At 37.7% G+C, this 14,381-nt stretch overlaps 1 protein-coding gene across 6 annotated transcripts in view; it reads left to right on the top strand.

The window, feature by feature from the left end:
- The window catches only part of ATP2B1 (ATPase plasma membrane Ca2+ transporting 1), a 164,096-nt gene extending 154,318 nt beyond the window's left edge, over positions 1 to 9,778 (top strand). For 2 of the 6 annotated variants that reach the window (XM_088454402.1, XM_088454401.1), the window contains exons 19-22: positions 1,804 to 1,911; positions 2,166 to 2,348; positions 2,626 to 2,784; positions 8,561 to 9,778. In XM_088454402.1, the coding sequence (XP_088310528.1) occupies positions 1,804 to 1,911; positions 2,166 to 2,348; positions 2,626 to 2,784; positions 8,561 to 8,872 (762 nt within the window). In that variant the 3' untranslated portion in view covers positions 8,873 to 9,778. Of the gene's footprint in view, positions 1 to 1,803; positions 1,912 to 2,165; positions 2,349 to 2,625; positions 2,852 to 8,560 lie in introns of all 6 variants that reach the window. The other 4 variants (XM_088454403.1, XM_088454405.1, XM_088454406.1 and 1 more) reach the window with 4 other exon arrangements.
- The last annotated feature ends 4,603 nt before the right edge of the window (positions 9,779 to 14,381 follow it).

Raw genomic sequence — 14,381 nt, 5'->3', positions numbered from 1 at the left:
GTCTGAAGGTAATTTTATACAATATTTTCAATAATTTTGTTGCTCAAAAAAAGTTTGTGTACATACATGAAATTAATTTGTGTTTCATATACACATTATACACACAGCCTATAGGTCATTTTATATTTATTTTTAATAATTTTGTGCCTTAAACAAAGTTTGTGTACATTGAACCATCAAAAAGCAAAGGTTTCACTATCTCACTCTTGCTAAAAATATTCAATATTTCGGAATATTTGGATATGGGAGACTCAACCTGTACAGTATGACCAAATTGTCAGTGAGAACTGTATTATCCAGGAGCTCTCTGCTCTGAAAAGGCTGTAGAGGGGTCCAGAATAGACACCAGACTAGACTCTTAAACCACTCGCATTTTACGAACATGTCTGCTAATTGAGCTATGTGCGGGGCGTATCTATAATGGGTGCAGGGTGTGCGATGCACACAGGCCCCTGCGTCAAGGGGGCTCACACCGCACACCCTGCACCCATACTTTATTATACTTACACCTCCGAAGTCCCACTTCCGCTGGAGTAGTCCTACACAAACCGCCTAGAAAATTGCTGCTTTGGCCATTTTCCCAGAATTTTTAGCATATACAGTAAGGAAATCGCCGGGAAAATGGCTTCCGCGCCTTTTTCCTGGTGTCATGCGTAGTAGACTCCGGGCGCAGTCTACTGCTGCTGTCATTTCGCTGGTGGCTGCCGGGGAGTGAGGAGTGGGCCCCGGACGAGGAATGCACACAGGCCCCCTCCTCTCTTTATACTCCCCTGGCTATATGTTAAACTGCCAGTAATAATAATCTCTGAATCACCATCTGGTTCTATTCTTGTTCACTTACTGTTTGCTAGCACATATAAAAAGACTTATGTGCTAGATGCACACCAATGTAGTATGTCTGCTTTTCAGCTCTTGGATTGTATAAGAAACAAATTTCATAGATTGTGTTTTTTGTTACCTAAAAGCATGAATAGCATATAGTTCATAGATTGCACTTAATGTGTTGCCATCATGGATGACTAGATGAATTGTAAATTAGTACATTTGATTGGGTGTGGATTAACAGACAGTAAAAAGGTTGACAGTCTAGATGGACACCAGATGTTAGACAGTCAATAGGTCAACTGTGACAAAAAGTCGACATGTAAGAAGGTCGACATGAAATTGGTTGACACAATTTAGTTGTTTTGCCCTAATCTTCACCCTAACCCTCCCTCCTGGTCCCTAAACGTTGGGGTAGGTGCCTGACCCTGACCTTCCCTTATAGTGTCTTACCCTCCCCCCCTAGTGCCTAACCGTCAGGTTAAGTGCCTAACCCTAAAAAACAAAAAATCATGTGTCGATCATTTTTGTATCAACCATGTTTTTGAGACGACAATTTTCGAGCCGACCTTTTGACCCTGTCGAAAATATGTACCTGTCTACCTTCTTGCCTGTTGACCTTTTGTCCCTATTGACTGTATGACAATGTCTAGATAGACACCAGATGTTAACCTTTTTACGGTCTATCTATACTCTGGAAACCCGGCAAAGTACCATCTTCATCAAGCCCATCACTTATCAATCTAAAAATTGATTTGTTTAGCAGTACCTCATTTGTTTACAAACAAGTTTTTAAGGTGTTTTTTTAAAGCATTAATCCCAAACAGGGTTTTCCCTCCTTTTAAATAGCAAATTTAGTAGGTTTTAAACATGCTGCTGATACCATGTTCTGATTCAAAAGGCCTTCTCCATAGCTTTTGATAGTGTTTTAAATAGTTATTGTGCCTTTTTTAATATTTTTTTTTTTTTTTCCTCTTGTAGATCATTATTGTTCAGTTTGGTGGAAAGCCTTTTAGTTGTACCGAACTGACAGTAGATCAGTGGCTGTGGTCAGTGTTCCTGGGTATGGGAACATTACTTTGGGGCCAGGTAATAACTGTGATTACATATTTACTGTATTATAGCAGCATAGCCCTACAGGGGAGCATTGATATAGTAATGTGTGCTTTAACGTAATAGTACTAATGATGCACAGTTCTGAAATTGATTATGCATATTCATCAGATGTCTAAAATGACTTTTTTAAATCTTTTTTTAATTAATGCAATTTACATTTTTTGGGAGGGCCTCTTAGTCAACCTGTTTTGTTTTATTTTTTCCTATTGTAATTTGCTTTTGTTTAGCTGGTAACCACAATACCAACCAGCCGTTTGAAGTTCCTCAAGGAGGCAGGTCATGGGACACAGAAGGATGATATCCCAGAAGAAGAACTTGCTGAAGATGCAGAGGAGATTGATCATGCAGAGAGAGAGTTGCGTCGTGGTCAGATCTTGTGGTTTAGGGGACTTAACAGAATTCAAACCCAGGTATGGCTTTGAGTGAGGCAGGATCTATGTAGGGGATGAGGTTACAATATTTATACGACGCATAGTTCATTTGTTAGTGCTAATTATGGTCAAATGAGACACCTGTGTGTGTGTGTGTGCGTGTGATCTGTACCTTATCTGTGTTTTCCTCAATATGCTTGAAAGAATCTCTTTAGTTTCACTTAATCTTCCTTTAGCTTTCTTCAATTTGCTTTTATTAGCTGCTCTATAAAAGTGCCTTTTTTTCTCTTTTTTTTTTGCTTTTTATTTGTTGTAGATGGGATGGTCCTTTCTCTTGTTCTCTCTCTCTCTTGCTGAGCAAGCTGTCACAATCTCTGATTCCTTGCAGATGGATGTAGTGAATGCTTTCCAGAGTGGAAGTTCCATTCAGGGGGCTTTAAGGCGGCAACCCTCCATCGCCAGCCAGCATCATGATGTAACAAATATTTCTACCCCTACACATGTAGTGTTTTCCTCCTCTACCGCTTCTACTACTGTGGGGTGTGAGTGTGTGTTCCTAAGTGCATGAAATTAACACATCCTAATTTACACACCTAACGTTTCTCATTTTCTCCTCAGTAATCTCATTGTTCAGGCTGCTCATAAAGCTTTCCCTTCACAAGGATAATACACCCCATGTTGTTTATTTTTAGAGGGCTAATTACCTGGTTTTATTATAAATCGCAAGCTTAAAGTCTGAGATCCTGCACGCTTATTTTATATATCATACGTCATCATTTTTTATTTATTTTTTTAAATATTGATGTATGTATATGGATTGTAACGATGATGATGTAAATTTTCGAGTATATGACTTTATGCTTTCTTGTGTTTGGTTATCAAACTCCGAAGCGCTGTCTGTTCATGTTATCTATTCACAGCACATTGATTGCGCTTTATACACTGGTTTATAGTAATGCATTGATATTGTAAATCTACGGTGACCATCATTACAAATCATGCCTTTCACTAGCATTTACCACTAGTAAAAGCATGGAATCCTGTATGTATAATGGAACACATTGGTTCCAATGTCCACATCCTCGCTTGTAATCTATAACGGAAATGCAGCAACGTCTTTCCCTCCACTGTAGAACAAACGTCTCCAGCATCTAATTTCTTCTGCATCTTTAGGACATCATACTCAGATTTTTGAACTGCAGCCAATTCTATGAGACTGACCTTTGGGTTACCTTGATAGCAATGGCTTTTTTAAAAATAGCTGACACATACACTGTATATGGTGTATGATTTGATGTAAGATAGGGGCCATATTTAAATACAAAAAAGAAAAAAGTGCAGGTGCACACTCTGTAATGAAATTTGCTATTCAAGTCAAATTGAGGTACTTAGCATAATTTTGGCCAAAAATATGGGCCTGGCCACCACGTCCAGGTGACCTCATTAGGCATTTCCCGAACATTCCTATGGTACAAGTCCAGGAATGTTAGTGGCACCCATGGGACCATCCCATTCTTACTATGCAGTCTGTGCAACTCTTCCCCCGCCAGTAAAAAGTGTTTTGAAATTATTTTTAGGAGAGCTATAAAACAGCATGCGTGCATTCAGGGTGCTATTATAATATCATGCACGCAAGACAGCGCACACTCTAGAGACAATAAGCTTCCAGCGTTTCATTTTTAAAGTATTGTAACTTTGCCAGAAATTTTTTCTTAAAAATGAAACTTTGTAACATACTTGTGTTTTTGTAGCAAGTCACTTGAGTGCCACCTCATCCACCATGATTCATTTCCTGGGCTGGCTCAGGGCAGGTTATTATCCTTCTCCAGATAGAATTCCAGACATTTGATTTTTATTTTTTTATATTTTTTGATTCTCATTTTGGCACACCTTAACCTTGTGGTTCCCAATCTCTGTCCTCAAGGCACTGTAACATTTCATCAGGCTTTACAGAAGTCAATGCTTAAGCACAGGTGACTTGATTAGTACCTCACTGAGTTTGATTATACCACCTGTGAACAAGCATGGATATCCTTAAAACATGCAGTGTTAGGGTGCCGGTGAGGACAGAGTTTGGGAACTCCCTGCCTTAACCCATTTTTCAGCATATTCTAAAGTGCTTTACATATGGCATTTAAAAAATCCATGCATGTATGTGAGGAGCTGGTTCTAAAAGTGTTTTTTGGGAGTGGTTATTTAGTGGGTTTAATGAGCCAATAATAATGGTGAAATATCTAGTAACTAAAGTTTTCACCAATGATAAAAATATATCTTTGTCCGATGGTTGGTGCAAAAAAACTTACAGAAAATTAGGAAATAGAAATATTGTAGCTAGCAGTTCTCTTTTTATTTTTTTAATCTAGATGGGTATTTTTTAAAAATATTAGCTATAGAGACAACACAGATGAAACCTCATACACCTAGCATCAATACACCATACAGCGCGAGAGTAGCAAAGCGTCTTATTCTCATCGCAGATGTAGCAAAACACCACCCCATCTGTTCCAGAGGTGTGGACTTTTGTCCAGGAATGATTGTTTGTCCATGAAAGATGACGTCTTGCCCTTTCTGAGACCTGATTTTTGGCGGGAAAATTCAGAACTTGGCGGGAAAATCCGAACTAACCCGAGCGTGCTCATCCCTACTTCCTATACAGATTCAATCTCATTAGCACACAGATATACAAGTGTTGCACATCAGATAAATCTGTACAGTCTCGTTGAGCTGTTTTGTTGCATTGCGACTAAGATTCAAATTTGAGTGAAAAAGGCTCTATGTCCAAGCCAAGACGCAGGGGACCTGGCGCACTGAGAAAAGCTGCTTGGTGCACCTACAGCAATAGTCTGTGTATGCATTGCAAGTTAAAGTATGGTTGTAAGATCAATTCTGTATTTTCAAAATGGTATTTTTTTTATAGTCCATAACCTCCTCTTAATGATAATCTGCCCTTGCAGTGTGAAATGCTACCTCAGGGATGGACAGTCACTTTATTTGTAACTGTGACTTAGTGCTGTGTGCTGCAATAAAGACCATTGTTCCCCATAGTAGTTAAAATGAGATTGGTTTAGTCATGGCTAAAATAGTAATAGGGAACCTATTTTTATATCTCCCATATGGTTACCTGGATCTGTTTTGACGTTCTGACATCCATAGACTGACCTGTTTAATGTGTGGTATGTTTGGTCAGTTTTTTCCAGAGTGAGGGATTCATTGAGATGTATATTCAATGCAGAGTAATGTTCAAAGTAACCAAATGCAAACATTGTTTTTCCCCAATAACAATTTAATTAATTGGGTGATTTCATGAACAGCAGGATGAACTGAAACCCATTGCATGTATATTGCAGTTGCCAGACTCATAAATCACTGCTCTTTCATATGCCATTCTGAAATGTATACTCTGATTTAGGAGCTCATTCAGACCTGCTCGCAAGATGCGGCCGCTCGCTAAAAAAAGGGGCCGGATATTCAAATTCCACGCTCGCACTGCACGGCGTAAGGACACCCACTATATCTTGGCGAGCTACGGCACTGAGTGCTCGCTAGTGTATAAAGACGCCGCCTTTCCCCTCGTAACACACGTCCTCTCCTGGAATTGTTGAATTAATCAGTAACATCGAAAGCCATCGGAGCTGCTCGCAGCCCTTGAGGTTGCCTTTCCCCGCCGCAAGCACTGCGATCAGTGCTGACTGAAATACATGCAGGTGACATGTACAATGACACTACTTTGCTAATTATGCACGCCCATTAAACAGCGTTTTGTCGGCCTGACACGCCTGCGTCCGCAACACCACTGAATCAGGTCTTTAGTTCTATATCACATACTTTATTTCTCAAACAGGCTTAATTTTTATATAATTGTCTAGTATACTAGACAGTCAGTGTGAGCATTCAAAGCATAATTACAGCATTCATTAAAGCAAAAGACGCCACAAATCTTTGTCCATTGCCCGACCACCTTTTTGCCCAAACTCTTGCTTTGTACAATCCCTTTGTGAAGTCTTACCTTGTGGCCCACACCGATTATCCCCTTTCCCTCTTACCTTACACTGCTGGCACAAAGACTGTTTGAACACAGCATTTTTATTGCCCCCTGTATGAGGTATATTCAGTTGTAGTGCGGTCATGTGACTATGAGGGATGCTGCCCCATGATTATTACTTGTTGCTACAAGAGTGATTCTGAATGCTACAGTTTCCTGTGTTTATGAAAGACTTTCTATACAAGCCTGACTCATTCAGACTGTTCTGCTCTTTGGTCTCTGAACATTAATTGAGATGAATCTCAAAACTCTTGCGCTTAAGGTGTGTTACTATTGCAGCTCAGTTCATATTAGACAGAAATATTTAAAAAGCACAGAACAAGCGCACTTAAAGTATACTAATGATATGAATGTTGGTGGTTAGTCAATGCAAATAAATAAAATCATTAAATGAATTTAAAGAAATGGAAAAACGGGGGGATCTATGGGTAGTGGAGAGAGATGAAGGACTAGAAAGTGTTGCAGGAGTGAGAGAGTGAAACAGGGTAATGTGACCAGATTCTCTAGTGAGAGCAAATACTGGTATTAAGAGGTGGTTTGATGAATAAGGACAACCGTGAAACCGACAGAGGAGGGGTTTGGTAATGAAGAGTTGTAGGCTGGTATAATTAGGTGGCTGGTTCTTACTCTATGCTGCTCCTCAGTTAGGGTGCATCATGATAGCATAGTCAGGGTGTCCCCCCTGGTTCCTTCTCTCTGCTGTTCCGTGTGCTTCACCTGGTGTGTGAATAACAAAAGTTATGCAGCTGGATGATGGGGCAATAAAGCCTTGGCAGGTGGTTGCCCAGGTTCTGCTAATGATGTGTTGTATCGTCTGTTCTCCAGTGCATTTTTACAGGATGTACTATTTCAAGAAACATTAAGGGTGGTATGAGGTCATGATCAGAGATCAATGCGCACACAAATTCCTCAAGTTGCATTTTCACAGGATACATAATATAACATATTTGAGTGTTACAATGATTACCTATTACAGGGGTAGGCAACATTTACAACATCATGACAACATATGCAAATATTTACAAAAGAAATAGGCTGGGTATTAATGTTATTGCCCTCCCTGTCCTTCCTATTTTGCTCAGGTTAGTTTGATCATTTGTTGTATGGAGATAAAGACCTGCTTCAAAATGTAATACTTATGACTGATAGGACTGTGGCAGGGTCCGCTCACCAATGGACCAGTCTTCATTGGGAATGCAGGCCATGCTTGGATTCTCCGGTGCGGAGGTCTCCTCTACGAGGGAAGGTGGAGCAGGCGGGGGAAGAGTTGCACAGACAGAAAGGGATGGTCCCATGGGTGCCACTTACGTGACACGTTGTGGCACTAATATCAAGGATTCTGTGCCTGCTCTATTGAATATGTGGTGATTCATACTTTGTAAACAGAAAGAGCAGCTTATAAATCTGTCCATTTACTGTCTTCATTCTCCTATAGATCTATACTGCTGTGGAACAGTTGATCATGTCTGTTCATTAGTGGGATTTAAAAAATTTTTTTTAATTGCTTTGCAGTATTATGTTGAAGGTTTGCAAGGGATCCTGTAGTAAGCTTACTATTGATTGCACTGTCATTAGCAGTTACTCTTCCTAAAGCTTCTGGCTAGACAAGCAGTTATCTTTAGAAATATTTTTCTCCGAAAAGTAGCTGGAAATTATTTGGTATATACTCGAAAATTTACACTCGTGAGGTATTTTACACAGTTTTGTTTGCTTTCTGCATGATTTTTGGCAGCTTTATGTTCATTGTGGCATTCAGCTTACATATGCCTGGCTTCATAGTCGGTAACCTAATTCCTGGCATGAGGATTGGTTTACTTTTTGTGCTAATAGTTCCTTTAATTTGTTGTTTTTTTGTTCCTTAATGTGTCTGAAAAACATTTGAAAGTTTCTGAACATTTTTAAAAAAATATATATTTTTGCAGCAGCTTTTTATCTGAGTAGTGTTTGGTAACTATTGCAATACAAGAAAATATTTTATAGAAGTTATCTACCACAAAACATCAGTGTCATTTTTATCCTTGACTAAAATGTTTTTTTATTTGTTTATTTTTACAGTTTGTTGCAAGTCCACTGCATTTTGCACAGTATTAATTCATTGTTTTAGTATTTGTGAATTCAGAGTCATATACAAACCATTTTTCAACACGTTTATTATGATTGTTGACTTTTTTTTTTTCTTTCTTTTCAATTTGCCTTGTGACTTATTCAGATTCGAGTGGTGAATGCATTTCGTAGTTCTTTATACGAAGGATTGGAAAAGCCTGAGTCACGAAGCTCCATCCACAATTTCATGACACACCCAGAGTTCAGAATAGAAGACTCTGAGCCACATATTCCGCTCATTGACGACACAGATGCCGAAGATGATGCTCCGACAAAACGTCACTCTTCACCACCACCCTCTCCAAATAAAAATAACAATGCTGTTGACAGTGGAATACATCTTACAATAGAACCGAACAAGTCAGCTACCTCCTCATCCCCAGGCAGTCCACTACATAGTCTGGAGACTTCACTCTGATTGTAAGATGAATGTTAACATTCTAGCTGATTTGCAAAGAACACTGGGTCCTTCTCGCATATTGTGGCAGGCAGGTGAGAATGCCTGCTTATCGGACTTCAAACGAAGACACACTTGTATGAATGTAGATTTATTTTTTTAAAAAATGCTTTCTGCCAGACTGAGGGTGCTTTTTTCGGGAAGGAAAAGGGATGGGATTTTTGGGATGAACTCTGACAGATAAATCGAAATCCAGAAAAAGTGACCTGCAGAACATCAGTTACACTAAATGATGATTGACCTGGACAGTGTGTTAGCAATGCTCTAGTTTCATTATTCTTTTTGGGGGCCCAGGGTTGTTCATTTGATTATTTATGTTATAAATGATACAGATCTGTTTACAAGGTTTATAGATATTTTGTTCCTGTTCATAGAAGGGAAGTTTCCTTATATATAATGAAAGTTAAAAAGTCCTTTTAAACACTGCTGTATTTTCAAGAAAAAAAAGGGTGTTTCTATTGAAACTGTTCTAAATTTTGCCTGCAATTTACTTATGAAATATTGTAGATAAATTAACTAATAGCCAAATAGAAAAAAAACACTAATGCTTCAGATTTGGGCGGCAGTGTTCTAAAATGATGGCCTCTGTTCTTAGTTTCATACAAAAATTACATTCATTTGCTAATCAATGGTTTTCAAATTATTATTTTTTTTGTTGAAAAAAATGATAAAACTTTTGTTCCAAAGCTCAATGGAATTTTGTGAAATGCAGGACATTGATGTGTGACGGATAATGGTTGAAGTCCTTTTGCTATCTCCGTCAAAATATATAAAATCAAAATACATCACAAATTAGTCTTCTTAATTTTTTTTGTTTGTCTAAACATGTTAGTTTTAGAACTGTCTTGGTGAACTGTGAGTGGAACCGTGTTGATTTTCTAATCTTTAGATGACCTTCATACAGCATGAGGGGCTGTCGGCATTTAAAATAAATAAAAAAAAGAGAGAGAAAAAAAATACTACTAGATAGTAGTAACGTCATACGTTTTCCTTTTTGTTTTTGAAAGTTGTTTGTAAACACAATAAACATGCCCTTTTATTAAATACAAATGCAGCAATGTTTTATTGCGTATGTTGCCACTGCATTTATGTGACTGTACGTGTTTCAACATAACACTTACTGTGTAGTAAGTGTTGAAATATGTACAAAACTAATGGTGGCTTCAATAAAAAAATTCAGTTGTAAAAAATTGCATTTATGTGAAGAAAAAAAGTAAACGTTAATCATAATTTTCATTGTCTTACATGAAAAGCGTTTCTCCTCACTCCTGGTATTTTAAATAAGTTTGGGGTTTCCCCCAAATATTATTTTCTAAAAATGTTAAAACAATCTGATCTATTTTGGAGAAAGTAACATTATACTCTTTGATAAAGTGCCAACATGTTAAACAGCACAGTAAGGGAATTATGTTACTGACAAATGACATGAAATGTTTAAGTAATAAGTTCTAAATTACACTAGGTTATCGGATTAAAAGGAAAGGTAAAGTAAATTTGGGAAGGTGTATGGAATAAACTTGCTGAATTTGGGGGTGTGTGCATGTATTAGCATTTTCTAAGTATGCAATTATTCTAGAATTTTGGACAAATCATTCACAAAAGTTCATGAAAAAATGTAATGTATTGGTCATTCCACATCAAATAAACACAATTTCTGAAAACATTCTACCTTACATCTCTAATTTCAATTTAATTTGGCATAATCATGCCATGGGTGCAAAGAAAACTCACAAATCTTAGGTTGATAAGTACACTGGTTTTGTAGTTATATGCCTTTAAAACTGCAATTTGTGTTATGAAAAATTTGCTATTAAGTTTGTTTAAATTGCTTTTGCAGCTCACTTGAGCTAGAAAGTTGGGCAAGGTCTCATTTAATACCTCTTTTTATGGGCTTTCATGTGATTATAACATAGCAATATATTTAAAAAAAAAATTTAACATTTTCAAAATCCGTTTTGATTTTCTCAAAAGCCAATTTTTAAAATTTTTGAAAGAAAAAAAAACCTCATTGTTCATACGGTTAATAAATCCCCAATGTTTTATTTTGGGATCATGATGGGATCACTTGCTGTAAAAGCTTTCATTTTTGAGATTCATGATTTTATTTATTGAGGCACTACACCACTGAGAAAATCCCACTTCTGCGCAGACGTGCAAACTTAAGTGGAAAGATACTCCATGTGGAAAGACACTTTAATTATGTTGAATAGGCCCGCCTTTTACATTTCCCTGGACAACTACAAGTGGTCCATTAACAGGTTAGGTTTTTGTGGGCTTTAATTAGTGATGAAAAGCCCCTTGGTCACTAATTTAAGCCCACCCAACCCTGTCCCTGGACCATTTTTCAAATTTGAAAAAGTAGTGTTTAAGTACAGTGGATTATCAGACTGGGAGAATGTGTGCTGGACGCAGGGAAGAACAGCAGCTTGGAGAAGTGGTGCTGGGAGGGAGAGACGCCAAACTGGGAGTAACACTACTCACAAGAAAAAGCCTCAGTCACCTAACCAGGCATAGAAGAGAAGTCACAGCCCATGGGGCGGCTGCTGATCTCCATAGGTCAAAGGTGTATGTGATGAGCACTGAACAGCCATAAATCACCAAAGCAACCACAAACAGGGAGCTCTTATTCCCACATTAATACTGACCGGATAAGTGTGTACTTTCAAAAGGTCATTGAACGCAAAGAGACCGGACCAACTCAGCCATCCGCTCAAGGTTTTTTTATTAACAGGACAATTTTTATGCAATTATCTGCCCCTTTTTTCCCCTATTTTCCTTTTTTCCCTCCCTACGATTCACAACTGTTATTGTCAATTCCACATACCCAAACACACACACCTTCCCTCTGTTGTACACGTACTTGTCCTGTCAATTTATGTGGTACCCCATTTGAATAATTTATAGCTGGTTAACAACAAAGAGCGCATGTTTTTTATAGATGATATATGAAAGCCTGTAAAAATAGGTCTCTAGCTCAATTAGGTGAGCTGCAAAAGCAATTTAGAAAGACTATTAATAGCAAATTGTTTGGTAAAAAATGGTAACTTTAAAGGCATATAACTTTAAAACCAGTGTACATATCAGCCTAAGATTTTGAATATATCGTTACACCCAAGGCATCAATTAATATACCATATTTCATTACAATCTGAAAAGGTCAGGTTGAAACCTTGTGTTTATTTGGTGTGGAATGACCTGTATGTCAAACTGACTGTGGCCATGGGCATTGTGCATGGTGTGGATTGGGCAGATGGTGTCTAAATAGTGGATTTGGGGTATATTAATGTGTAAGTTAATGGGTAAGTGGCCTGGCCAAGCTGGTGCAGGGCAGTGGTATAAATAAATTTATATATTTCCTGTGTGAGTTTTAATCAGAGCAATCACTTGGCTCAGTTGGTATGTTGGCTGTTAGGTGGCTACACTGTTTCACAAAGCATTTCTGAATAATGCCTGCTGGATCTTCCCCAACTTACCACTGTCTCTAGATCGGTTGATGAAAGGAGTAAATATATATCTATACTAATGCCGGGCATGCGTCATAGGCCACAAAATTGTACAGTGTGTTTGCCTAACCAACCACAAATTATCATTTTGTCAGACCTTTATCTGACCGTGTATGGGCAGCATAAGTAACTGTTATGGTGCGTACACACGGTACGATAAAATGCACAATTTGGATATTGCTCAAATCGTTCATCTTTAGGTGCCTTCCAACCCTCAAACAACCAGCGATGCGCGGGCACTTATGGACGATAATTATATCATCCATCGACCGTGCATGCAGGCCAACCTAATTGATATCAACCAGGTTACATAGAGAAATGTGATCGTTGATTGCAGGTCGCTGGCATGTCGGTGGGTTGGTGGTGTGCTGGATGATCAATATCCAGAACACTGGGAAGGTGCAGGGAGATCAGTCAGCGATATCATTATCGTTGACTGATCGTACCATGTGTACGCACCATTAGTTGCTGAGTTGGTCTGAGCTCTGACCCCTCCAACCAGTGTTAGTGATGAAATTACCTGAGAGCCCCCTGCACCTACTGAGCATGTCAGAGAGAGGACGTAACATTCTCCATATTATATAGATTTGAGTAGTGATGTCACTCGTTTTGAAATTTACTGCAACGAAATGTGCAATTGTCAATGAAGGCGAAATATACTATTGAGATTCATCTCAGCAAATGGCTTTGTTCCAAATCACTGCTTGTATATTGGAATATCAGAAATAATATGCCCTCTACTTTAAGAGTATTATGACCTTTAGTAAAATGGATATTGTGTGGCTTTGTGCATTTATATGATCAGAGCTCCTGGTGACTTCTAATACTTATAGTATAAAAGGGTACATGAGTAGCACTGTATCAGGCATAACCTTTTGGAGTAAATACTGCACAACCTTACAGAACAAGTCAAAGATGTAATCTATGAACAGCAATTGCCTCAACTTATGTAAGAAACTACAAATAGTAACACATTTACTTTGAGGTTAATAACCATTGATTAACTCAACTAAAACTATAAATCACATTGGGACATTGTGATGGTCATTTAATGGTTTATTAATAACATATGTTAATGTGATATCTTTAAAGCTTCTCACTTTCCCAACCAATATTATTCCTATAAAATTTGAGATAACTTCCATTATCGTATAGTTTATATAGCAAAGTGTTTCCTTGTCTACTAAATCTGGAGCAAGTCAATTCATAAGTGGCAGAGCAGCATAAGAAAACACAAGTTTTATTTAATTTTATTCTTTGATTCTATTTTCTACAGTAAACCATTAAATATTTCCCAAAAATTCATTAGGTACACAAATACAAAATGTGTCATTTTCACAACGAGTGTTTATGTATAACAGTTTCCTGAAAACTTGACTCTTTAAGATTTGTAGTAGTGAATGCTGTTTGCAAAACTCATATTTGTTTTTTTTTGTTTTTTTGGGGGGGGGGTGAGTGGGGAGGCGTTCAGAATGTTTGTTTTATTTAAAAAAAAATTCTTGTTCTGGTCAAAACATTTTACGCCGCAGAAAAATCCCAGTGGTTTCAAGGTCCCCTTGTTTAACTCTAAGGAGATTTTTATTTATACTATGCTCTATTTTATCAGTGCAATGCTGAAGCAGCTTCTTTGTGTTATGTTGGTGTATTTTACTGTAAAGTACTTTATTTTTATACAGAACCGTTCACGTATAACTACACACTGGGATTGGGATATGTTTCGTGTAAGTTTGGTAATTGTAGTACATATTATAAATGAGCACATAGTTCAAATTAGTTTAAGCAACAACTATGTAAGTATGTCATAATGATACTGTGAAAATTGAAGTATATTTTTCTTTCAAAAACTTATGGAATGTCTAGTAAATCTGTGTGATTTAAATGTTAATTTGCTGCTATGAAATACTTTAATTGTATGCAAATATTTTTCCTTTTTATAAGTGGGTCTCCTGATGTGTAGTTGTGTTTGT

Source organism: Taudactylus pleione, unplaced genomic scaffold (genome assembly GCF_031769625.1).
Source record: "Taudactylus pleione unplaced genomic scaffold, aTauple2 ptg000040l, whole genome shotgun sequence".
In the NCBI taxonomy this organism is placed as follows: domain Eukaryota; kingdom Metazoa; phylum Chordata; class Amphibia; order Anura; family Myobatrachidae; genus Taudactylus; species Taudactylus pleione.
The sequence above is the reverse complement of the archived record's forward strand: the minus strand, read 5'-3'. Positions and strand labels throughout refer to the sequence as shown.